Source organism: Sceloporus occidentalis, unplaced genomic scaffold (genome assembly GCF_023333645.1).
Source record: "Sceloporus occidentalis isolate IW3139 unplaced genomic scaffold, rSceOcc1.0.p SCAF_7, whole genome shotgun sequence".
NCBI lineage: Eukaryota > Metazoa > Chordata > Lepidosauria > Squamata > Phrynosomatidae > Sceloporus > Sceloporus occidentalis.
Window position 1 is genome coordinate 54,775,194 of NW_028316987.1, and position 27,286 is coordinate 54,802,479.

Below are 27,286 nucleotides of genomic sequence, written 5' to 3' on the forward strand. Positions count from 1 at the left end.
TGAACCACAAGTAATATAAGGTGCATCTACACTTGCAGGAAAATCCAGCTTACCTTCAGGTTACTCCAGTCGGTGTTGATGATGGGCTTGTCTACACACAGGACAAGTTCAGGAAAACTATCCAAGCAGTTCTCCCTTTCGAACATATCTCAGTCTTATACATAGCTGTGGCTGCTCCAGTTGTTTTCTCCCCCTCCCCATGTGTGTGAATGTACATATTTCTAAACTACTCCCCTGGCCTCACATCAATGTTGTATGCAGCATGATCTGTCGTCCCTCCTCCCTCCACGAATATCCAGATTTTCCGCTCAAAACTGGCATAAATCCCCATTCCCCCCCCCCCCCCGCTGGATTGAAGCCCTGAGGTTATAAAAAGACCTGTGTTCAACCCCAATTGTCCCATCATTTGGACAGCTTGCTATGAATACTATATGAGACCATTGTATTTGGCCCATGTAGAGGCACCCATAATTGAATGCTGTGAAAAATTGTAAAGATCTCACACTGCAGTTTCCCTTTGAACTTCCTTTGTTTGACAGGGTTACTTCAGAATCAACAGTAGAGTGCCCTAAGTCTTTTGTAGAATACCAAAGAGCATTGCTGGCAGATGGTAGAGTGGCCCCCTGCCCAAAACAATTAATCACTAGTAACAGGCTACATAATAGAGACATGAATGCAGGAACCAGACATTACAATAAACCCCCCGATGTCAACTTGGTCCCCATATCTACTGAGGCATTATTACTATTATTACTAGTACACAGTATAAAGAGGAAATTGATCTGCTCATCTTCCTATGTGATATATCCTATCACCTGACTGCAGTACCTTCCACATTCTACATAGGACAAACAGGGCAGTCGGTGCACAAAAAATAAATGGATGTAACTCAAACAACAAAAAACAGTGGGATAACATTTCAAACTCCCAAGACTTTTCACTGATGATCTTAAATTAACCATTTATTTTAAAATGAAAACATTTAGAGCCAACACAGCTACCCATGACTTTATCTTTCAGAGCTCATATAGGCTATTTATTTGTTTGTGTGTAGTGTCATTGTGTAAACCTTTGAGGTGTATAAAGAATTTGAAAGGGTTTTGAATTTACTTTGGATTGATACCCTGCAAGAAATGGCACTCAAGGAGCCTAGCAGGGCTAAAAATCAATTAAACAAATAACAAACCATTCAACAGATCAGAAACACAATTAAAAGTGCATTAATAAAAAGAAAGAGTAGAACCCACCCAAGTAAAAGCCACACCACAGTAACCTATCCATAGAAACGTCATATGTTAACAGAAGGAAGATGATGGAGGGGACCAGCCTAGTCTCCCTTGGTTGGAAGTTCCACAGCTAAGGAGCACTCACTGAGAAGACCCTTGCTGCTTTTAACAACTAAGAAACCTACCTAGTTCAAATAGATACAATAATCTATTAGCCTACATGGAGGTGGAAAAAATGTCAGCATATCACAAAGAAAACTTGATTTCTTTTGCTTTTACATTGGCTCTGCCAAATTGGCAAACTAGCTATCAGAGATTGGAGCATCTGCGGCTCACATCATTCAGTGGCAGCATGCACTCATGGATGCACTGATGCAGATGTGTGCACATTCGCCCATTGGATAATATATGGGGCTTGAGTGTCTGTGTTTTCTCCCATCTGTGTGGAGCCCCAAAACTGAACCACTGTGGGTAGGAAGGGTCCATAGTACTTTGCAATCAGACAGTTGAGATAATGTAATATGCTCACTTTACAGACTTACCATCAAAAACCAGGTTTAAAAAGAGCAGTTGAGTATAATCCTAAGAAAAGAAGGCATTTTTTTTAAAAAAATGTTCTTCATTTGGAAAATTCTTTCAAGAAGATTGTCTTCTTTCAAGAAGATTAGGTTGACTGACAACCTGCTTACTTATTTATCTCTTTTTAAACAGTGCATGCATTGTATTGCATTACATATAAGTGGTTTTTTAAAATGAATTTTACTTAATTTTATCCTTTCATAGAAATGCAAAGTGTATCATCCATCAGTATATGCATTTCTTGGGTTTTTCCTCTATTTGAAGAAATAATTTTGTTGTGTGTCTTGTGCTCCTCAATCAGAAGCTCCATTGTATATTCTTGCAGTATGGTTCTTGCAGGTTAAGAGAAACTGTTGCAGGGGTGCAGGGTAGCAGCTAGCAACTCCTATTGTTATTTAAATTATGCCTTTTTATTATTAGTTTTGAATATTTATTAGTTTTTGTGATAACTTTTTCATTATTCAGGAAGGGATAACCATATATCCTTGTGGGAAATGGAGTAGAATAAATATGTTTTTTTCAGAGCTTACTGTCATTTATAAAGATTGTATTCCATAAGGCTTTACACAAAACCTGTTTCAAAGGCCTGAGCATCTTCAGTACATTCTTACTCTTATTGATGGTTAATGAGACCTAGGCACATTGAATCTTCCTTGAGTTCAGGATCTAAAGCAGTGTGAATTTTCCCCATATATGAAAGAAATTAAAGAGATAAATACAATGCAGTGGTGTCAACACTTGCAAAAATGAAGAGATGGTAAAAGACGTGTGTATGTGATTGCAGTTTGAAGCATTTGAAAATATAGCCTTTCATTTAAGCCTCTTTAAGATCTTTGATATCTTTTTTTGTTTAGGTAAATAATAAATGTAGTCAGATTTATGTGTCGAAAGAAATTACCCAAATAAATGTGTCAAATATATATTGGCATCTGATTGGAAAGGAGTGGGGAAGAAGAGCAGGCAAAGTGCCGAGTGCATTGCTTTGGGAGATAAGAGGAATTTGTATTTTAAATACCAACATCATATAAATTTTGCTGCTTTACACGTCCCCCTCAGGTTTGTGCATAATATTTACCTCTGTTGGTAGGGTGATGAATAGTGGTTTTAGGAAATTTGGAATGCCAATGGAAGATGCTTACATCAACAGGTAAAAATGTAGCAGCTTTGTAGAACTGTGTGAGGCCTGTTTGTTTACCAGAGAGGATGTGGATGTTTACAAGTTTAACGTTTGCACAACATAATTCAGCATTATTGATCAGTCTTTCTTTGATTTCAGCTGAGCTACCAGGATCGTCAGCAATCAGGCTTTCTTCTTTGCGTGATCTTCCAGCTCAGCTGCAAGAATTGTACCAGCAGGGCTTCATCTTGGCTGCTGTCCATCCCTTTGTGCAGCCAACTAATGAGAATGAAAAGACTCCCCAGGAACAAATCTTCAGGGCTGTACTGATCAAGAAAACAGAAAGGTAAAGCTCTTCTAGTGAACTGGGAATAAAAACAGACAATGAGATTTCCTGCTGAGATTTGACCTAGATCAGGAAATTATAGCAATGTCATGTTAATATTTGCTGTGCAAGGCTTGGATATTTTTACAGGCTTAGGAAGTTTTGTGTGTTTATGATCCATCTTCAGCTTTGCAGTAGTGCTTTCAGTATAACAAGTTCAAATGTGTTTCATATTTTGGAACACAATCACCAGGAAACAACAAAGCCTGAGGAGATGTTGGGGAAGGTGACTAATTTTTTTATTCATTATTGTAGATATTTTATTTTGTTATATGCAGCAAGGAGAATGATTTATGTCATATCCCTCTTGCCTTTCAATCCAGTGCTAGCAAAACAAAGGTAGTAAAGTGTATATTTGTCTTAGACCATGCCATGAACCCTTAATTTTTCAGTTATTTTTTTAATTCATTCTATCAGACATGTGAGGGTGGGATTGGTTTTGTTTGTTAGATTTCTGTTATTAAGTGGTACATTTTAAAACCAGCAGTTTTCAAAGAGGATGAGAATATAAGGATTTTGTTTTGAAATTTTCAAATTACAGTTGGTGAAATGTTGAGGACATGATAAAATCTTATTTTTTTTAATGCTAATGAGCAGAAGGCATGTTCAACATGTAAACGTGATAGGTAAATACCCTACATTCTAGTGGGCCTTTGTAGCTCTTTGTGGCCACTTCTCCCTTGGATGTCTTGGTCATGACCAGAGTACTCAGAAGGAGGATTATCATTTTACACGGATTAGATTAAAAAACCACTGTCACAAGAATCTTTTGTCACCCTCTGAATGTCTTCTTTACCTGAGTGTGAAACACAAAGATTGTTTCTGATTCTCCTGGAGGAGCAGAGTTGTCCCCCCCCTTCACCGGGCTGTGGAGACTGGTGGTGGAAAGGATTTCTTCTTCTTTAATTTCTCCTGGTTTTCTTTTCCTTTCTTTCTTTCTTTCTTTCTTTCTTTCTTTTTTTGGGGGTGTGTGTCTGTGTGATTCCTCTCCTGAATAGTTTGCAATTGTCAGGAATTTCAGGAGAAAGCTGGAGCTTTTCTCCTTATCAGAATCCTTTGTGATGGACAGATGGTGAAGGGTTCACCCAGGGCCAGCTCTAGGTATTTGGCCACCCTAGGCAAGAAATATTTTGGCACCCCCCACTGTAACCCCTCATGTAGGACATGGTGTAGGACAAAATATAGGACACATTGTAGGATGTTCAAGAAAAATGGAGGACACGACCAACTAAAAGCCAAAACATTAATAAAAAACAATATAAATTCATGTTTCTCAGTCATGCTCAAAATGGAGGACATTTTGACATTCCTATCAGCACAACCCCAAGACCCAAATTCACTACTACTAATTCATTGGGGACAGAAAAAGAGAGAGAAAAACAACAGCACATGCAAGTGTATATAATACAGTGTATATAATACATACTATATTATATACACTGAATGGAGGACATAAATATAAATATACACACACACAGTATGTGTGTGTGTGTGTGTATACACACATACACACATACTACTTAGGCTTCTTAGTCCAAAACACACTGCAGAAATAATCCAGTTGGGGACTACTTTTACTGCCCTGGTTCATATAAAGAAATGAATGCAGCAGCAGCAAATGAAAACAACAAACTACCATCCCTAGAATTGTAGTTCCTGGGAACTGTAGTTTCTTGTAGCCCCAGAGCTACCTCTGATAGAGAAGGCTTAATGTCTCCCAAAACTACAGTTCCCAGGTTTCCCCAGCATTGAGCCAGGGCAGTTAAAGGAGGGTCTCAAAGTGGATTTATTTCTGCAATGTGTCCTTGACATCCATTTGGGAATTGCTCCTGGAGGGAAGGCTGGGATGGAGGAGGAGGATACGTCCAGGAAAAGGAGGACCCACCTGGCCTGCCAGCAGCCCTAAACTGCCTGCCCTTCTCGCCTGGGCTGAGAGCCCTCAGGCGGTGCTTCAGCTCAGCTCTCAAGGCTCTCTGGGCTGCATGGAGGTAAGCAGATGCCATTTTGCCAGGGCTCCCCTCCTCCTCAGAACCTCCCCTGCTTTCCATGGCCAAAATCAGGAGGAGGAAGAGGAGGCTCTTTCTTCTTGTTGTTGTTTTTGGGTGCCTCCAAGTCCTTTCCCACTCCCAACCTTTCTCCTCCTCCTCCTGAAAAAATTAAATCTCGTGCCATGCTGCCGCCATTGTGATTCGTGCCTATTGGGTGAAGGGGGCAGGACATCTGGGACTTCTCTTTGGCCTCCTTGCCATGCTGTGCTCCCTAAATTTTGGCGCCCTAGGCTGCTGCCTAGCTCACCTATATGGATGAGCCAGCCCTGGATTCACCATGTTTGCCCAGAAATGCAGTCATTCTGAAGAGAGCCACTGTTTCTAATGGCTGCTGATTTTGATCACTTCATGACAAGAGAGTCAATATGATGAGACTTCTTTTAAAATGAAAATTTCTCTTACTTAGCAACCTAGCCTCTCAAATTGTTGGAATAATCAACAGGGTCTCCTTTGAGGATCTCAAAGCTGTCAAGGGCACCTCATCAAACAGCCAATTGGCCTCTCAAGAGAGCACACCAAAAAAAACAAAACAAAACAAAACATTTTTTTCTGAGTAAGGACAACCCCATCCAGAACATTCCCATTCCCAGTTTGGTTTTTCTCCAGGGCAACTAAATTTAAATCCAGATTATATCTAATTTTTTTTACTCACATCCAGTGTTTCACTGTATCCAAACAATTATTCAGAACCTCTGCAGATTCTTTTATATCTGTACGCAAGAGACAGTATTGAATTTGGCCAAATTCCACAGATTAACAGCCTGTTTACACTAAATTCTCTCCTTCTGATATTGTTCTGCCTGTGTGGTTACTACCCTTTCACAAAAGTTTCTACTTGAGAAGCAGAATGCCCAAGGATTTTGTTCTATTTGGTTTGTTCTAACTGAACATTTAGCAGGAATACAGTCCACGTAAGACCCTTAAATTCAGAACCTCCCAGTCTATTAATCTTGTGGTCACAGCAAACCACACTGGTTTTCTGGACATTGCATAAATGATGTGGGATTTACTGTTAAGAGAAGTAGCAACTACAGTGGTAAAAGAATGAAGTCTATGCAGTGTCTCTATTAAGGTATGTTGGGAATTGTATTGTCCTTCAGAACCTGTTGAATGGCAGCTTCCCGCATTCCATACCAATGGCTGTGTGCTGTCTAGGCCTGATGAGAGTTGCAGTCCAGAAACCTTTGGAGGACTGTGCAGTTCTTGCCCTTGCATTAAGAAAACAGAGGAAAAAGAGTGGCAGCACCAACCTGAGTTCCCCCAAGAATTAGTTGGATGCTGTCATAAATGAAATAGGTAATAGAAACGAGTAATCAAGATGGGTAAGATTTAGACATATGTGGCTGTGAGCTCATGAATAGTTTTATGTTGTCCTCTGAACTAATGTAATTTAGCATAAGTTACCTTTTTCTGTGGTATAAAACATACAGAGATAGTAGGTTAATTGCCTTGTTTGATAAGAACCTTGTTAAAAGAGAGTGCATGTCATTTTAATCTTCAACTAAAGCAAAATAAAAAAATTGAGTTGCTTCTAGCCAAACAATTTGGTAGAGATAAAATGCCTAGTTTTGACATTTTGCTGGAAAGACTGTAGCTAGTGAGAATTTTCAGCTGCTAAACACAAAAACCTTAAGATTACTGGAGGCTCAGTTGTAAGTGCAAATTCATTAGCAGAAATAGCATGTCTTATGAATTTAGCTAGGACTGCCTGCTATGTTACAAAAAGCTTTTAGTCTGTATTTGTATGGCACAGCACAGCCTTGTTTTGAGTCCTCTCAGTACAATGTAATGTGCTTTAAATCCTCCACCAGGAATTGATTGATTTAAACCTTTTTCTTTGTACAAAGTGCTAACTGCATCTATGACTTGTTTTTTTTTTTTAAACCCATCTTATTCTATACACCACCAGAATTTGAACTGATTTATTTTGTTTTGTTCACTTCAGAGGTGTGTGTATAATATAACACTTGAATTAATATGTGATGGAATTGCTATTTTGATTCTTGTTCCAGTTTATTTTTAATCTGACAGAGACTTAACAAAGCTGTATTTTTGCATATTGAAGACATGTTACTGAATCTAATATTACAGCTATGATTCTACTGACTTGGTCCAGGCCACTCAGATGACGGTACCACTGTACAGTTCATTTAGAATGGTGATTATCTGTCTGCAGATATTCTGACATAACGTCATGGCCCATGTAGAAATTCTGCCAGTGTATCAGAGAAAAGATTTCCCTGTGATATACATGTTTTCACATGGAATCACTTTTAAAGCAGTAAACTGTTACATGAAATTTTGGGTAATACAATGAGATAGGATACTGCTTTAGGTTTGTTCTGACACTTGCTTCATCAGCCTTTGGTCTACATTAGGAGTGGGCAGCTTTGGCTCTTCAGATGTTTGGCCCTTTAGATGTGTAGATTACAACTCCCATCAGCATAGACAACTAAAGATCATCTAAAGATTCCAGTGCTTGTTGGCTCTATAAGCCAACCAATGTTTTTTCTTCCTCTTATACCGAAGTAAAGTCACACATTCATCACCATATATAAATAAATCTTATGGATGTTACATTTCTTTGTACATACTGGTAAATGTAATTCAAAACATAGGGGTCAAGCCTGGTGTGTAGACAGCTACCAGATACAGGTATGAGAGAGGAAAATATGAAGATGCAGAAGGTTTAAGAGGGGAGTTGGAAATGCCTTTTGATCTACCAGTTAACAAGGGTTAACAAGGGTTGACTAATTTTGCTTTTGAAATTGTTTTCTTTCTGTTAAAGTACTGTAGTTGGTACTATTAATGTTCAGTGTTAATTGTGAACTCAGTGCTATTCCTTATAGCTCGGTAAAAACTGGATGACCCATTGAAGTTTAATGGTAGAAGGCTTTAAAATTAAATTAGGTAATTCATGGAGGATGAGGCTACTAGTCATGGAGGCTTTATATTAGCTTCAGTATCACAGGCAATTTTTTTAAAAATTAAAATTGTTTTTACTATGACTATCTATTTAATTGTACTTTAATACTGTAATTTATTGTAATTTTAGCTCATTAATCTTGTGAACCTCCTTAGATGCCAGTATTTTAGGGGAAAAGATGTGTGTAAATGGACCCCAGAGTGGGGGTAGGCAAGAGTGGGGCTCAAAGCCCTATCCCAGAACTAGGGTAAGGAGCCCTCCAAAATTATTAGGCAAAATTGGTTCATCAAGACTACTAGGTAGTTAGGTCCCATCAGGAATTATCAGCTAGAAGTATACCAAACAATCAAGGAAACACAACACAGAGACCAACATTTAAAATAATTATTGTAGCTGTACCCTACCAGGAATACCAAAGGCTGCATGCAGTCTATCCTGTGGATACCTGCTTGGATAGGACATCTATGTACACATTGTGCTTGTAAGAGTCTTCATAGTTAGGGATGATTGAATGATAATAGATGGAGAAGTAATTCAGCGTCACCCCAACTGCCTTCAGACATTTTGATAACTGTTATGGTGCCTGACTAAAGAATCCAGACTACAGCAGGGGGTAGAATATCTGTCCTCAGTGCCTGTCCTAGGAAACATATATTCTCTGTTTAAGAGTTGTTTCACTATGCTAAAGGTTGGCTTACCACCTGGAGTAGGAAAATGGGACAGGAAAGCTTGCAGCAGGTTTTTTTTTTTTGGGGGGGTACTAAATAAAAATATAAAGGGAAAAGGGCCCACTGCATGACTGTGACTCAGAATCATATGTGAGTGCACAGGATCCATAAAGTATTTTTTTCCCCTTATAATTTTTGTTTGTCTTTAAATTGGGGCTAATTTGTCTCAATGCTTTATAATTTTGCCACATTGATGTCTCAGATCTGAGACATAGAATAAAAAGTTGGAAAGGATACCAAGAGCCATTTAGTTCAACCTCTGCCAGGGCACAGATTCAAAGTAAAGCATTCTTGACAGGTGGCCATCCAACCTCTATTTCCAATGCCTGCCACCGTCCAAGGCAGTCTTCTGTGTGACCTTGTTATGTATAACATAGGCAGAAGAAGACTACAGTCCTCCCTCTGTTCTCATGGTTTTCAGACTCATGTCCCTTGATTATACGCAAGGGATGAACGGAGGGGGAATGAATGGAGCATGTGCCCACGTCTATATTCAAGCCAATGGGGCTTGAATATAAGCAAAACTCCATTTTCACGAGGGGGTCCAGAAAGGATCCCCCGCAAAAAAGGAGGGGCGACTATATTGTTTGTTGTATATTACTTTGTTATGCCTAAAGCTTTAGTTTCTGTAAAATGTAGAATTTATTTTTGGTTCTGTAGTACAGTAATAGTGATAGGAAGCAATCTTTAACTGGGACATATTCCTATCAGCAACAGTAAGACAGCACCAGAAAAAGTCAAAATGGTATAGAGCAGTGGTTCTCAACTTTTGTTCCTCCTGATGTTTTGGACTTCAACTCCCAGAAGCCCAAAACAGCACAGCTAATGGGTAGGGATTCTGGAAGACAAAGTCCAAAACATCTGGAGGACCAATGGTTACTGTAGAGGCTTTACCAGGACTTAAATACAAAGGTGGCTTTTTTCCTTCCCTTTTTGAACTCCTTATGGATTTTCTTTTGTTTTTAATTAAAGGTATGTGTGACTTCTTCCAGAAAGATGAAGAGTCCATCTTTTGCTGCTTGTTGCCTAGATCAGGAAGAAGTAGCACCCTTCCCAAAGCTTTGCTTCTGCATAAGCTATTTAAAAAAAAATTAATTGTTCTACAATCAGCCCTCCACATTTGCGGCTTTAATTTTTTTGTGTGTCCCAACATGCATCACTTTGTATTTGTTTTTACTGAATTTTCATTTATCATTTTAAAGCCCACTCCCAGTGTAGAGAGATTCTCTTGGAGCTCTTTACAGTTTCTTTTTGTTCATGAACCTAAGCAGTTATATTGAGCAAATACATGCCTAACTTTAGGTGTCGCATATACATGTTTTGCATTTTTGTTTAAGTGTTAGGGTGTAATTCTTTGTCTTCTAAAATATCTCTAAACCTTTTGCTTTTAAAGTTATGTAGGGAAGGGGCTCAGGGCCTAAATAACTTAGGCACTAGATCCTGTCTGATCTTGGAAGCTAAGCAGGGCCAGCCTTGGTTAGTATTTGGATGGGAGACCACCAGTTTAATAAAAGGTGCTGTAAGCTATATTTCAGGGGAAGGAACTGGCAAAACAATCTCCTAGTATTCCTTGCCTAAGAAAATGCTATAAAATTCATGGGGCTGCCATAAGTTGATGGGCCACTTGAAGGCACATACACACACACACAGTAAAGGTGAAGATGTGTTGGAAAAAGTGTTATAGGCACTTTTGCTTACATTTAATAGGGGGTCTTATATATTTTTCTCTTTACTTGATATATTATGTTTGTTCATCTTTAAAATTTTACTGTTTTGTAATATTTCATTTATTATTTTGCTAATGTTTCCCGTTGGCAAATTGTTATCTGCTTCAGTTGGTTGTTGTTATTTTAATGCAGTGTATTCTGAAATTCAGAAATAGCCATTTGCTTTTAAAATAGGATAGAACTAGTTATCAAAACCTTAATTAACTTACAAAAGCTGCATGTGGTTCGGCAAGGGGTGGGTTTCACCTTTCTTTCTTTTTAAACATCATGATTTCTTTGATGTTAACTACAGTATATCACATGCTGTTTCAAGGCAGATATGTTCAACCTGGTTTAGCTAAATGAACTTTTCCAAACTTGTTGCACCCAGCATCTTAGCAGAGGAACAATATCTTCTCCACATTGAGATTTTTCATGGCACTTCCAGAAAAGAACCATGCTGCATTGAAAAGCAACACTCAGTGAAACAATACATTGCAACTGGTGAAAATTAAGGTGACTGTAGTTTAAGAGTGTGGTGTAATGTTTTGAATGTTGGGTGACAACTCTGGAGGCCAGGGTTCAATTCTTTGCTCAGCCCTGAAATGCACTGGGTGAACTTGGGCAAGTTACAGTACGTGCTCTCAGCCTTAGAGGAAGGCAATGGCAAACCTCCTCTGAACAAATTCTGCCAAGAAAGCCCCATGGTAGGTTTGCCTTAGGGTCACCATAAGTCGGAAATGACTTGAAGGCAAACAACAACAACCAATTTTGTGTTTTCATTGTTTTGTAAAAATGTACCTGCAAGTAGGTAAAATGAATAACTACCTGCCTGCCAATTTTGGACTGCCAAACCTAAAAATTATTTCCAGGGTCTGTGTGTGCATGTGTATATGTGCAGAGATGAGGATTATACCATTCTTCTGCCTTTGTTTCCTAGCAATTAGTGCTGCATGTGAGAGAGAGATAACACTCAATAGTTGCTGGAAACATAGCAGAAGGCTAGTTCATTTCTTGATGGCAGGCTTCCCATAGACATTTACTTGGCCACTGTGAAAACAGAATGGTCAGATTCAGTGTAGCACTTCATTAGTTAAATCAATTAAAATGTAAAATGTACAGCTCAATACATTTCAGTTTGTGTTATGTTGCGATCATGTGCACACCACCACAGCAGCATGTGCAAGCTCTGTTTTATGCTTGAAATTGCCTTGCTTTTAAAAATACAGGAAAATATTTAGAGGAAATGTTGCTTATTCAAAGAAGCAAAAAAGCACCCTGAGAACACATGTTTAGAAACGTATGGCTGTAATTCACAATCACAGTTACAAATGTGTATCCTAGAGTTACCTATTCATAACTGATTCATACTCCCAATCACTATGCTCAATAGTTAGGGATTGTAAAAAGTCCCCCAACCTTGAATTACTAGGCAGCAGCTACTATGAACAATGGGGTGTGTGTGTCTGTTCTTCTTTTAATTGGGACACAGTTGACTGATGTTCACACTCCCATCCCTCCAGTAAGCTTTGGTGCAAGGAGGAATCGCAGCAGGGATCCTGCTTCTGGCTCTTGTACCAGAGATCAGTGGTGAGAGGAGAATGAGAATGTCAGTCTTTTGCATCCAATAAACAGGAGAACAGACCTTCATTGCTCACAGCAGCAACTTCTCAGAATGTCAGGTGAGGTGGGGTTGGGATGGGAGACACTGCTTAGCAGCAGAATTGAGCTAGTTACATAGCTGAGCAGCTGATCTAGAATACCAGCCTACATTTCTTTCCTAGTATGTTTTAACCTTTTATTTAATACTCTGCAGCTGTTAAATATGCTAAATTGGAGTTTCATTATGGGTTTCAGAGTTAGTTCTGTGGTGCTAATATTTTAGAGAAGTGTTCTTCAACCAAGGTTCCATGAAAACCCACTGATGTTCTGCAAAATATAATCTCCCATATCAGGCACCTCTTGCTCTCCTATTTCATATCCTAGTAATGCTTCAAACTCAGGTTTCACACTAAAAAGATATGTAGCTCTCAGAATTACATTTATAAAATTTACTAATTTTCCAATTTTGAATAACATTCCAAATCATAATGATTAACTAGTACCTTTTTTGTTTGAATTTTGTAATTGTTAAATCATTATTTATTGCTAGTTTTGACTTTGTGTTTGGATGCAAAGAAATGGTCAGGCTGGGATTCCAGTATGCTATGTAATATGTTACAGTGGTTTCCATAAGAAAAAAAAGTATGGAACTATGAGTAGTTAAATGGGAACTGATAAACAATTGAGTTTTAAGAAAGTACACCTAAACATACTTTTACGTGGAAAAATGTGAGCATATACTTGTATGGAGCATCACTTTTCTAGAGATTAAGTCATAAACCAGAGTTTACTCATTATTACTTTATTTCACCATTGTTGGTCAGATAGACAGACACAGAGAAAGAAATAATAATTTGCAGATATGGCTTTGAAGAGAAGCAAGACTGAATTCCAGAAAATACTTCAATTACAAAATAAATGCCAAAGAGTGATGAGCAAATTTCAGAATTATAAAGAGAGTTTTTGTGTATGTGTGTGATGGGTGTAAGGAGAGCTGCAGAAGTGAAATTTAATCTTGAGACTGCTTATTCACAGTGATTCTCACATGACAGAACTGATTCACACTGATTTACACTTGCAGGAAAGCCCCTTCCAGAAGAGGAATTGCTAGCAGGCGGCAGCTTATTATACTGCACCTCTCCTTTACAAGCTGATTCTCTTCTACTATACCAGCCAGGATAAGAGAACGAATGACATGTTATATATAAAAGAGAAAGAAATAGGTTTTTTAAAAGGTCATGTAGAGGTACAGAAAGGTGTTATGGCCACTTCTGTCTGTCATCTTACTTTATAATTATCAAATAATTGCCTTCATGTGTTTTGCATGATGTGCCTTTATCTCTTGGAAGTATTTCAAATTTACTTATGCTAGAACAAATTTATTACAAGTCCATGACGGATGTATCTTGAATAGCTTTATACCAGTAAATTACTTTGTCTTTCATTATATTCTTTGCTTCTTCTAATTTTTTTGTGAAGCAAAATTATCTTGTTCTTTAGATCTGGTGTTAATGTCTAGGGGCTAAATCGAGTTGTTAGTCCCAAATACAGTAGACCCACTGAATAAATTTAATTTATATAATTTACACTATTCAGAGGTTCTACTGTGGTTGGGACTCAAAATTGGATTTGGGCCTGTATTTGTATTTTTCAGTTAGATTAATGCAAATCTGATATAAACATATTTTCTTGGCATTTCAGAGTCTCATGATCATAGAACGAGCTATACCTGATTGGCACCATGATATAATGGTACATGAGATAGTATGTTGATGTAGATCATATTGTCTTAATTTGGAGAGATCTAGTAAATTACAAGTAGTTACTTCTAGTAAGTAAAACCAGAGGGCCAAATTCAAGAGGTTCTCAAGAGCGGCATTCCACTGGTGGACAGGGCCAAAGGAGAAAGGGATACCATCTGTTTTACCTTAAAGATTTTTATTGCTAGTAACAAAGTCTTGAAGAGGCATTTCAAGTTGATAGCTGAGACAAAAACCCATACAAAACCTGGGAAATCAACCAAATAAAGGTGTTACAAAAAAACCTGTTGTGGCCATCTGGTAAACCCTAGATTAGAACATTGATGGCAAATCTTTTTGGGGCCGCATGCCCAAATTAAGGTATTTTGGTATCAGGTAGCACCCGGTGCCAGGAGCAGGACTTCTGCCCTCCGATGATGGGACTTCTCCCCCTGCCCTTTTCCTGACCTTCAGCTATCTCTGAGAGACAGCTAGAAGCGGGGGAATGTCCGGGGAGCAACAGGTGCGTGCTGGTTGCTCCTCTTCTCCCTGTCCTTCTCTCGGCCTCCAGCTGTTTCTGAAAGACAGCTGAAAGCTGGGAAAGGTCCCTGGGAAGGAGGAGGAATAAGCAGGTGCCTGTTCCTCCTCCTCCCCGAACTTTCATAATCCCCAGCTGGCCCTCTGGAAGGAACTGGGGATTGGGAAAGGTCCCAGAGGCAGAGGAAGAATAGGTACGCACCCATTTTTCTGTCTCGCAGACCGTTCCCTGCCCCCAGCTGTCCCTCTCGAGGCAACTGGGAGCTGGGAAAGGTCCCTGCAGAGGTGCAGTGGGCACACACATTCGCTCCTTCTCCCCATTGCCCTTTCCCCGGCTTCCAGCTGTCTCAGAGAGGCAGCTAGAAGCCAGGAGATGGCAGGGAGGAGGAGATAGAGACATGTGCCTGTGGCTCCTTTTTTCCAGCACCATTTTCTGGTTTCCAGCTGTCTCCAAGAGACAGCTGAAGGCCAAGAAAAGGCCAGGAGGAGAAGCAATGGGTGCGTGTATGCCTGTTCCTCCTCCTCCTTGACCTGTGCTGGGCGAAATGGCATCACGTGCCCCCTGTGGCATGCGTGCCATAGGTTCTCCATCACGGCCCTAGAAGCTGAATTGGTACTCATGTGAGGGCTGGAGTGGAATGTGAGTTTAATTTATTAATTTATTATTTAATTTATATCTTGCCTTTCTCTTGGTACAGGATTCGAAGTGGCTTTAACAGGATTAAAGTTCCCAGTCTTGCTTCATTGGGTTATCTTGAAGATAAAATAGGAGAAATACTGACATACATGTCGTTGACCTTTTTTGAGGAAGAGGGGAATGCCTTGATGGTTCAATTCCTGACATTTGCCCTTAAAAGTATCTTGTATAGTGGGGTATTTCCTCATAAGAGTCCAGCCAAAGATGACAACAATGGACTAAAGATGTTATTTGATCAGATTCTGTATGACAAATCATAAGTAGGGTAAACCAATTATGAGAGAGACAGTGAAGATAATTGAACTACTGATGTGGTGTTGCAGTAGTAATCTTGCTTAATATGTAACAAACTGCCAGGTCAAACATTTGGTGAGAGTCAGATAAGATAAGCTTGCACTGGTCTTTGCCTGCCTGCCTGTTTAATATATTGATACTCCATTATTCATAGTAAGCCCTTAGAAAGATTAATGCCTAATTCAATATATAGATAAAATGAAGTTAAAACAGACCAAGAACTAAAATGGCTACTGACATAAATACCAAATCAACAAAGTTCAATTAAAAAAAGTTAAGGTGTGTTTAAAAATTGCTAGTGAAGGCACTACAGATACTTCCTAGAGAAGGGATTTTAGCATGTATTGGGTCACCACTGTCTTCTCCACACCAGTGATTACATTACTGTAAAAAAAAAGGTCTCTTAGGACAAATTTGTTGTGGGGAAAGTACTTTTTTTGACTACAACTCTCAGAACAGCAGGGCCTCTTCTCTGGGCATTCTTTGAATTATAACTCCCAAAAGTAACATTTCCACGTTCTGTTCCAAGGCTAATTTTCAAACCTGATCCAGTTTATATGAGTGCAAATTGGCTTTTGGCTTACCTGGTCCCAAACCATGAAGGGCTTTAAATGAATAGACAGTCAGTGCAATTAGCACAATATTGCTTTAATATACAGTAATAAAAAGTGCTGGCCCCTATGAGCATTCTTGTGGGTTGATATGTACACCACTGGAAGGTGTTATACCACCTACAGAGACAGATCTACATAGAGATAATGACAGGTTATTGGTACTTGAAGCTATATTTATCAGTCATAATTCATACCTTTTTATATACTATTATATATACTATTGATTAATATTTTGTTATGCTGACACTAAGCTTAGCTATCAAAGTGGAATAAAAAATTGCAAATAAAGTGTACATCTAGTCAAATTAACAACTAGCTGGTAAAACTAGGCTCATTCAAAGGACAGACAGTACAGCAGCATTGCAATCATTATCCTCTTCCTTTTCCTCTTCCTCCTCCTCCCCATTCTACATGGTTTATAGGCCATCAAATAACCAAGGTTCTCTGAGAAATTCTCAGGGATTAAAACAAACAAAATGGTAATGATAAATCACAAATCACATTAAAAAGAGAACAGCTTCACTCATATGACATGTGGTGGGAAACAGGAAGTGCAGATCTCTTGCACGTCTTATTCCCTGCCTTTCTCTGTATCTTCTGAAGTAGCACTTCTACATTTCTTCCTGAAAGAAGCTATGAAATTTCTATTTCTAGCTCTGTGTAGAAAAATATGAAACACTTGTGCTTCCTGTTTCCTATGAATTCTATAGTTTCTAAAGCTGTTCTTCATGTCACAATGCAAAGTAGTACTTCAGTTTTAAAGCCTGAAACTGCTTTACATAATTACACAAATAGATTGTGGTCTTAGCAGTTTTTCTCCTATAACAAGCTTTTTATGAAGTTGCTTTATGTAATGATTTCAGCATATATTAGGCTCTCCAGGTAGAGACGTGTCTTTCTGAGTGTGCTAATGATTCTAAAAGTTATTTTTCTTTGATATGCTGAATTAAGTGTTTTGTTTGTGTTGTGCAGGATTTATGTACTAAGCACTCATGCATTTGCTTTTAAATGGTCAAGTGTTTTTAAATAATCTAACAAGAGCATATATTTCTTAAATTCCTTTTACACTTCCCATCCTTCACTAGCATTTACATTAATTGCATGTGTGCATGTATTTGCTAAAGTTTGAATAATTAGTTATACAGTTTAAATCTATCTTGTGTTCTCTAGTACTCCTGCAGAAATTTGGGTAAAGTCAGTCTTCATCTTTACAGTGAGATGTGTTCATCCAAGGCCCTACACACATTACAGAAATGTTGAAGGAAGGCTCCAGTTAATGGTCACAGATAGCAAATGGCAGCCAGATTTTGTGGACTCTTTATTGTTATTCTGTTAGTTTGTGTTTTGGCCAAGTGGAAAAGTAATAGTTCCTATATCTGCTTTAGTAGTTGTTTCATGGCAGTGTACTCTTAAGCCTTTTGTCAGTTGTGCATAATGCAAAGAAATATTGAATGTTAAGCCACCTTGGGATATGTTTTAGAATATTTCTTTGATACTGACAAAAAACATAGTAAAAGACCTTACTTTGTTAAAAAAGTTTTAATGTACAACCACAGTGTATTATAACAGTATTTAAATTGTTAATTGTTCTTGGTATCTTTGGATTCTTGAGGAAATTGCTGATTTCCTCACTGATACAACGGTAGCCATATTAGTACTATATAGAACATTGGTGTGTGTGGAACATATGCCTTTACTTCCATGGATGCTGATTGGTTCCATTGCTTCCATAAATGGCTGTTATGCAGAGGAATGGAAGAAAACTTCTGTCCAGTGTCTGTAATAGCATATATAGTACCTCTCCATTACACATATGGTATTTACTGCCAAACAGTTACCTCCTGGTGGTGGTGGTAGTGGTGGTGGTGTGCCTTCAAGCAAATTCTGACTTATGGTGGCTTTCTCATAGAGTTTTCTTGGCAACATTTATTCAGAGAAGGTTTGCCTTGCCTTCCCTGTAGGCTTGAGAGGGTTTGACTTGTCCATTGGGTTTCTTTGGCCATGCCGGGACTTGAATCCAGAGTCCTAGCCCAATGTTCAAAACCACTACATCACACTGGCTGTTGTGGTACCTAGGAAAGCACAGCTAATAGGTACAGTATGTGAATATGAGTAATTAATGTCTGCATGACTTTTCCTTCCTTCAGAAAAATAAATTAATGGATACCTTCAGTTTTGTAAAAGAAGCTACTCATCCCCCTTAATCCACCATGAGCTATCTCTTGTTGTTTGCAGTACCAAAAGTTTCAGTAAGTTTTAACAAAGGAAGAAGGGCATATAGGGTAAAATGAAAATACAATATTTGATTTTGGAAATTGACTACAGTGTCCCTCAGGAAGCAGTGCAATCTTCAGCTGCCTTAACAGTCATTTTCACTTTTCAATTTCCCAGTCTCATGTGTTAGAAGCTTTAGAAATACCTAGGGACCACCTTCATTGGTGTTGAGTAGGCTTATGAATGTCTGACAGCTGGTACTGATAGTTTTGGAAAATTCAAAAGATTGTGTTTAGTTCTCCCTGCTGTTTAGCTAATTTTAAGCTACGCCTTTGGCTCCAATACACAGTGCTTTGCAATACTCTCAAAGTGCTAACACTCTTGTTCTTATTCAAACATATTAGCTGGTAAATCAAGAAGCATGATTTTTGATTGCATGAAGAGTAAAAAGAATACCCTTTAGGACTGTGGCTTTAATGCAGTATGTCAAGATAGGGCTGCATTTTATTAAACCTGCCCATGAGAAAGGTAACACACTTGATGCTTATGTATAAGAAAATGCTCAATATGACTACTAACATTTTCTAAGGAGCAGATTGAGCCAGCATATGGAAGAACAATTTTAATTATTTTAAATGTAGATATTGACTATTTATAATCCATGTTCTAAAATATCACATGCATATTAGTGTATTATAGTGGTTTTGAAATGGAATGTTAATGCAACAAGCCTCTCTTACAAAGAGTTAATATGCATATTCGTAATGACAGCTAGTCTGAAAATTACAAGATGCTGGGAAAATTTAGCAGGATTCAACATCCATTCTTGGATGAAAAACAATCTGGTCTACTGCTCTATATGAAAAATTAACTTTCAAGATAGCTGCTATAAAATGAATAGACACAAATATTCTTGGCAACATGGTTTATTTTCTTTGACTGCATCAGTAAGTAGCAAGGACTACTTTGCAAGTCACCAAAGGATCAAGCCCAGTTGTAAAGGACATTGTCAGAAAACTCACAGAAGCATATGGCAAGCCAGATTCCTATTAAGGGGAAATAAGGACATTTGAAAGACATTAGAGTACACAGAGTATAGTAATCTGATGTGTAAGTTACCAGCTTGTACTCATCTTGCATCCATGTATAGACTGTAAAGATGCCAAACTATGATAACTCAATATTACACTATGTTTTTGTTTTATAACTGTATTTTTATGCTTTGTTGTTATTTTGCATTATATTGTAAAATAAAATGTATTTTTTAAAAAAAAAATACCAAATTTTAGTTTAAAAAATCTATTCCAGAAGGCTGTTCATTCCTTTGTCCTTCTTTCTTAAAAATCCATTGATATTTGTAATTTCCTCTGGTACTGAGTTGGTATTGCACAGTACCTCATAATCTGGGATGCACTGTCTATTGCTGAGAATGTTTTTTATTCCTTTTCATTTCAGATCCTTGAAAAATGATGTTATCAGCAGTGGGAATACTTTAGAGATAGAAAGTTGCTTCTCTTCAGATCATCTTCCAGATAAATCAAAGATGCCTGATCTTATTAAGAAAGTAAGTAAAAGTTAAACACTTGCAGAATAACATTAATACAAATAAGTTATTTTGGAACTATGAATACTAAAACAACACCACTTAAATATCTATGGAAACTATTGTGTTTTTCTGATATACCTCATCTGCCTTGTTCAAAGAAAGAACAAAGAAATGTAAAAAACTAGAATTCTGCAAATTTGTTGTTCTTGTTATAGTGTAGCAATACTTTCCACAATGATCATATTTATATCCAGTTTAACATTGTGCCTGTTTGTGCTACTTAGTTCCAAGCACATCTTGTGCCCAGAAAAATATTAAGTTTCAAGGAAGAAAATGTTATTGTTATGTTATAGTGAGGGCTTCTAGACATTGTTCTAAGAAGAAAGGGAGAACAGCAATGTTCCTGGAGACTGACTGTTGACCATATAGACCATTCAGCCTAAGTAATTCAAGATGGCAGGCTGGTATGCCATATGATACTTGATGAAGTTGTTCAGTCCAGCTGCTTATGGCCACTTCCAAACTGGGATGTGTATGACAACAAATCCCCAGAGGAGACTGACTGTTTATGAAATCATGTAAGAAATTTTTCCCAAAATTAAAAACCAAATCATAATGGATATTACCCCAGAATCCACAGTCCTAAGGAAGGAAAAATCTCACTGGATCTTAGGACATGATAACAGTCCATTCTGGCACTCTTTTTTAGCAAGTAAAGAGCAAATATCTATAGCACATTTCTGCAATATGGAATTATTTTGGTGAGGCGATAATGAGATTACAGAGTAGATTATCACTTTAAGAACACTGAAAACAAATAGAAGAGGAGAAGCTTTCATTCCTACCTTTAGTACAGCCAGTTTCAAGCAAAATAGCAGCAGCAGTAATAGTAATAACAACAATATCAACATCAACATCATCAACAACAGCAGCAACAATAAGAAATGAAGTTGATCCTTAGATAATGAAGTAGATTATGTTGAATATTTATAGTCACCTGTTTGCTGCCTCACAGCCTCTGGTTATCCTTCATGTCTTTCTCCACTCTCACCAGTACTGGATAAAATCTGTTGCACAGCTGAGTGCAGAGATGTTTGCTTCTGATTCCTTTCAAGTCTATTCTCTAAAGCACAGAAGAAGTTTTATTTTTTAAAGAGTCTGCCAAAAAACCCCATCTATTCTAGCATACTTCACCCTCCCTGTCCTACTCAACAGTAGTTGGACAGACCTCTTACTTTTTCAGTTTACTAACAGGGCAAAAGGGCCTGCTGGACAATCTCTGACCAGTCGTGAGGGGAACAATTAATCACTACAGGTTGAGTCTCCCTGATCCAAAATTCCAAAATATGAAATACCCTAGTACTCCAAAATCCATTTTGGATAATGAGATTCAACCTGTATCATTGAAAGCCCCATAACTGATATTTTCTGTATCTTTTTTGAACTGGTGTTTTAAATGAAAATATAGAATTTGTTTGAATCAATTATATTTGGCAAATTGATGACTATTCAGCTGACACATTTCTAAAACATACTTTGAAAATCTCCTTATGTGTTATTGAAGGGAGACAATTTTCCCTGGGAGTTATATACAGTTGCCTTTCCATATCCATGCATTCAACCATCCACAGCTTGAAAATATTAAAAAAATATAAATCATAAAAAGCAAATCTTGATTTTGCCATTTTATATAAGGGAGACCATTTTACTATGCCACTATATTTAATGGGACTTGAGCATCCACGGATTTTGGTATCCATGGGGTGGTGATCCTACAACCAAATGTCAGCAGATACCAAGGGCCCACTGTACATCTTTGGTAACTGACTTAACTTGCATATCAGTAACATTTCTGTAGAGATCTCTATGGATCTCTTCCACTGTCCCACTAGCTACATACCATGTGTGTCTGTTTGTATCCTTACATGTATAGGTTTCTAGATATTTCTCTTTTTTTCTTTTGAATTAGACTGTGGCCTTTTTATAGTTGCTTGGGGAATTACTGCAATCAAGATCTTGTGCTGATGACTTTAGGAAAATTGACCTTTTAAGCATTACTGAGTTTACAGTATGTGTTTCTGTGTTTCTCAGCAACCTACATAAAATTAAAATTGAAGGATGGAAAGGCCCTAGTCACTCCCAAACAAATGTCAAATTTAAAGGTTTAAGACCAAGGAAGTTTGAGACCAATATTTTAAAGATTCTGTTTGGAAGAAAAGTTGCATCTCCTAATTCTATTAAAAAGAAATCCCTAAAAGGCATTAAAAGCCACAATGGTTCACATGGAGGTCTTAAGCTTTGGTTTCGGACACCACTTCAGTGTAAAAAAAGATATATACAATGAGCCCTTAGTATCCACAGAGATTTCAGGATGCCTTGTGAATACCAAAATCCGTGGATGTTCATGTCCTATTAAATACAGTGGCATAGTAAAATTATGTCCTTTATATAAAATAGCAAAATCAAGGTTTACTTTTGGAATTTATATATGTTTTCAATATTTTCAAGCTGTGGATGGTTGAATCCATGGATAAAGAATACATGGGTACAGAAGGCCAACTGTACTACATTATTCAAACATTTAAAATATATTATGAATCTCTGGATACCTTTTAACTCAGATTTGGGGGCAAGGGAGGAGAGAAACAACAGACACAGGCAAACCTATTAAGAAAATGATCTTTAGACTGGGGGAAAAAAGTCTTAAAAGTTGCACTAAATTAGGGAAGGGAATCATAAGGGCCTACTCTTTCACCATTGGCTGTGCTAGTATTTACAATTGATCAACATCTGGAAGCCAATATGATCCTAACCTTTAGTCCATACTAGGCTAAATGTGAAGTGGTTTTTTTTTTTTTTTAGAATCAGTTCGACCTTTCTGTTCTATAATCTCTAAATTAATGTTTATGTTCAGATTTAAACATTTAAACATCTACATTTATGCTTAAAAAACTAGATACAGGGCATGTTTGAGTGAGTATGCTATGTTGTTCCTTAATGGTGTAAATACAACAATAAAACAATCCAATTAGGAATGCATGATTACCACACTGTTTTCCCCATTCTTCCCAACCATTCTTTATGATTTTGGACAGAATTATCCTAATTTATTCAGTGCATTTTAACTTGTCTTAAAACATATTACCATATTTTCCAGCGTATAAGATGACTGGGCGTATAAGACGACCCCCAACTTTTCCAGTTAAAATAGGATATACTCACTGTATAAGACTACCCCTCTTCCAATGCACACCAAATAAAAATTAAAAAAACATCAGATTTGATTTCAGTATGGTAATTTTAATTCAAATGAAATGTAGGTACTTAGCAGGAAACCTTGTTGTATACAAAGCCTGCTTGGATTGGTCAGCTCTCCCTGCCTGCCCAGCCTTTCCTGTCTCCAAGACTATCAGAGCAGTAGCTGCTTTCATACGATCGTCACATGCGGTAGGGATGTGGCCGCAGCCGTTTTTGAGGTCCCCCCACCATATGCGGCAACCGCAGATTCTCCAGTCCGGCTCAGAAGTTTTCACCACCTGCCCTATAAGATGACACCCGGCGTATAAGACGACCCCCAAGTAGTCTTATACGCCAGAAAATACAGTAGTTTTGTTTATGGTTTTTTTTTAATGGTGGATACATTGAAACTAAAATGGGTTCGAGTCTTTAAATAAAAAAAAATCTGAAAAGACCCTCATGTAATGCTATTTTTTGCCCAAAGGGTTTATTTATCTGAGGCCTGAAACATACAGGCAAAAGGACACAGCTTTAGGCCGCATTGTAGGTGTGCTGTTTGTCAGAATCCACCTTCAGTTAAGTATTCAGGGTGTCTTCTGCCAGATAGATAGATGGATAGATAGATGGTAAATAGATGGATAGATAGATGGATAGTCGTTAGGCAGTCGTGGTGTTTGGCCAGATAGATAGATGGCCAGATAGAGAGTGACATGGATAGATAAATGACGAGATAGATAGATAGAGGGATAGATAGATTGATAGACAAATAGATAGATAGATAGATAGATAGATAGATAGATAGAGGGATAAATAGAGAGATGAATAGACAAACCGACAGACAGTTAGACAAGCAAACAAACAGACAGACAGATAGATGGATAGAAGAATAGACCGATGAATAGATAGATAGATAGATAGATAGATAGATAGATAGATTGATAGATAGATAGATAGATAGATAGATAGATAGATAGATAGATAGATAACCAAACGGGCAGCAACGTTGGAACGAGTGGAGAAGGGTTCCATGGGGAATGAGCCGGATGGTCACGTAGGACATGGCAGCAGGTAAATTATGAGGGGCTATTGGGAATCTGAGGCCAATCTGGTATACAGCCTTAGATCTCTGCGCCATAGGAAAAGCCAGGAACCAAATGGTCAACAAACCCCTCCTTACTTTACAGATCAAAGAAAGGGTTTCTACATCAAAGGGAAAGGTGCTGGGAAACAACTCAATGGGAGGGGTTGGAGGGAATCTTAAGGTTCTGATTTCATTCTGAGTCTTCAGTTTTGGCAAAGACGTGGCAAGAATACTTTGTTCCAGTTCTATCAATAAATTTTCTGTTTCATCTGAAGTTTGTTGTGGATCTTTGGCCAGAGTATTTCCAGAGTCTCACAGTTTGCCAAAACTCCACACAAAATGACGACCAGGGAATCTCCGCCACCCGGAAAGGTGCCAGCCGCTTCAGGAGGGATCTCGGAGTGGGAGAAATCTCTCGAGGGCGCTGAGCAGTGGGGAGCCAGACCCAAGCAAATGGGCGAGGGAGGCGGACTACTGGAGGAGCTGTGGTTCCCACTCCCGGAGGACGAGAAGAAACGCCGCAGAGCCGGCAGAGTAACAGCTTGGGACCAAGCTGTGGGAGAGGCCATGCTGAGGGCGCCAAGGGAGGAAAACCTGGCAGATGAGGTGGCGGGCCTTAAGGAGGATTTGAGGGAACTGAAATCCCTGATGTCTCAACTGACTACCAGAGAGTCAGAGCAGCGGGAGAATCACTCCACCCCCAAGCCGGCGACGGATGCGCTCGGCGAGGGCTCGGAGGAGGAGAGCGACGAGGAGGCAGAGACTACCTCGCGACCCCACTCACGGCACGGCGGTCTAAACGCGGGCCCCAGGAGGGGGAGAGGAGAAACGGAGGCGCTGAGGGAGCTCCTGGCTAGTAAGCTGGAAGCCAAATTTAACGGGGACCCGGAACAGCTCCCTTTCTTCCTGGCTCAGGTGGCGGGACACATGAGGACCAGAGGAGATTACTTCCCGGATGAAGGAGAAAAGGTGCGCTGCGTGGCTGGAAGGTTGGAGGGCCAGGCGGCCCAGTGGCTGGTGCAGCTCTACGACTGCAGGGCTCCGGAGCTGCAGAACTTGGGGGCCTTCATGACAGCGCTTCGAGCACGATTTGAAGATCCCTTCCGAGTAGACCGCGCTAAAACTAAATTCATGACGCTGCAACAAGGCAAGCGATCCGTGGGGGAGTATGTGTTAGAGTTTAGAAGCGTGGCCGCCCAGATCCCAGATTTCCCAGAGCCCATGCTGGTTCGTCAGTTTCAGGACGGACTCAACTCCGAAATACTAGAGTGGGTGCTGATGAGAGGGAACCCGGCGGGGCTGCAGGAATGGATGCGGTGGGCCGGAGAAGCCGAGACCACCAAGGAGCGAGTGCGACTGGCCAAACAGCGGGCGGCTCTCCAACAGGGCAAGGCTATGGTAAAGTCCTCCGGAGGAGGCGCCCAACAGCACCCAAAATCGATGAGGGAGTCTGAGAAACAGCGCAGGATGAGGCTGGGGCTCTGCTTGGCTTGTGGCATGAAGGGACATCTCATCGCCAAGTGTCCAGAAAGGGCCGGCGACAAGGCCACCGGCAAGGCGCCGCCGAGCTCCGGAGGAGGAGCAAGAAGGGAGACTGCGGGGCAAATCACCCACCCAGGAACTGGAGCTCCACGTTTTGAGGCGCACCAGAAGGATACAGACCAGGACGGGAACATCCCAAACGTGGTGAGTGGGGGAGTGCCCATTTATTTTTTGGAAGTGAAACTTGGGCACAAGCGCAAAGGAACTATGGGAACTTTGCTGGCAGCCTTGGACTCGGGCTGCACCAGGTGCCTAATGAGCCCTAGAACAGTGCAGGAATGGGGAATTAACCAAGAGCCTCTACCTGAGGAGATCCCGTTCATGCAGATGGATGGCTCCATGATGGGGGGGGTGCCCAGTAGGACACAAACAGAACTTTTAACGTTGAAAATTGCTGGACACCAGGAACCCATACAGTTCGTAATTGGAGCAACTCAGGGCTGGGACTTGGTGCTAGGCATAGATTGGCTGGCGCAGCACAATCCTGCTATTAACTGGAGGAACAAGCTGTTGACTTTTAACGACCCAGGATGCAAGCAGCATCTGAGGCTGAATGGACACCCGTCAGCCGAGAATAGTCAAGCTTTGACAGTAAAAATGAGGGGCCCCTGTGCCATGAGCGCAGGGACAGGGGTCCAACCTCTGTTAGGGTTCCCAGAGGTATATCGAGATTTGGGGGATGTTTTTGAAGAAAAGGAATGTGATGTGCTGCCCCCCCACAGGGACACAGACTGCGCAATAGAACTGAACCCAGGGGTTGCCCCACCCAAACCAAAAATGTATCCCATGACACCCCGGGAAATGAGCACGCTCAAGGAATTTATTGAGAAAAACCTGGCCAGGGGGTTTATTCGCCCTTCCAGCTCGCCTTTCGGGGCTCCAGTATTTTTCAGGGAAAAGAAGGATGGGACTTTGAGACTGGTAACGGACTATAAAAACCTGAATGCCATAAGCACCTGCAGTAAATACCCACTTCCCCTGATGAAGGATATGCTGAGTTGGCTATCCACAGGGAAGATTTTCACTAAGTTGGATTTGCGGGATGCTTACTTCCGAGTAAGAATCAAGGAAGGAGATGAATACAAAACCGCATTCCATTGTCCTTTGGGGGCGTTTGAATATTTGGTTCTTCCGTTTGGCCTTTCGGGAGGTCCTTCGTGCTTCATGAAGCTTGTACACGAAGTATTGCATGATCTGTTATTTGAAGGAGTGTTAGTGTATCTAGATGACATTTTGATCTATTCTCAGGACCTGAATAGCCATGTACAACTAGTCAGAAAAGTGCTGAAGAGGTTGCTGGACCACAAACTGTATGTGAAACTGTCCAAATGCCACTTCCACACAGACACACTTGACTTTCTGGGGTACAGGGTGTCTACTCAGGGACTGCACATGGACCCCCACAAGGTCCAAGACGTTCTGAATTGGCCTGAACCCAAGACGCGCAAGCAGGTGCAGAGGTTCCTGG

The 27,286-nt window shown here is 39.7% G+C and overlaps 1 protein-coding gene across 6 annotated transcripts in view; it reads left to right on the forward strand.

Moving 5' to 3' along the window:
- The window catches only part of RFTN1 (raftlin, lipid raft linker 1), a 147,055-nt gene that overhangs the window by 38,259 nt on the left and 81,510 nt on the right, over positions 1-27,286 (forward strand). For all 6 annotated transcript variants that reach the window (XR_016281931.1, XM_089532988.1, XM_089532989.1 and 3 more), the window contains 2 exons: positions 3,082-3,268; positions 19,868-19,976. Coding sequence is in view for 5 of the 6 variants with exons in the window: in XM_089532988.1 (XP_089389114.1) it covers positions 3,082-3,268; positions 19,868-19,976 (296 nt within the window). In the remaining variant the exon portion in view is untranslated. The remainder of the gene's footprint in view (positions 1-3,081; positions 3,269-19,867; positions 19,977-27,286) is intronic.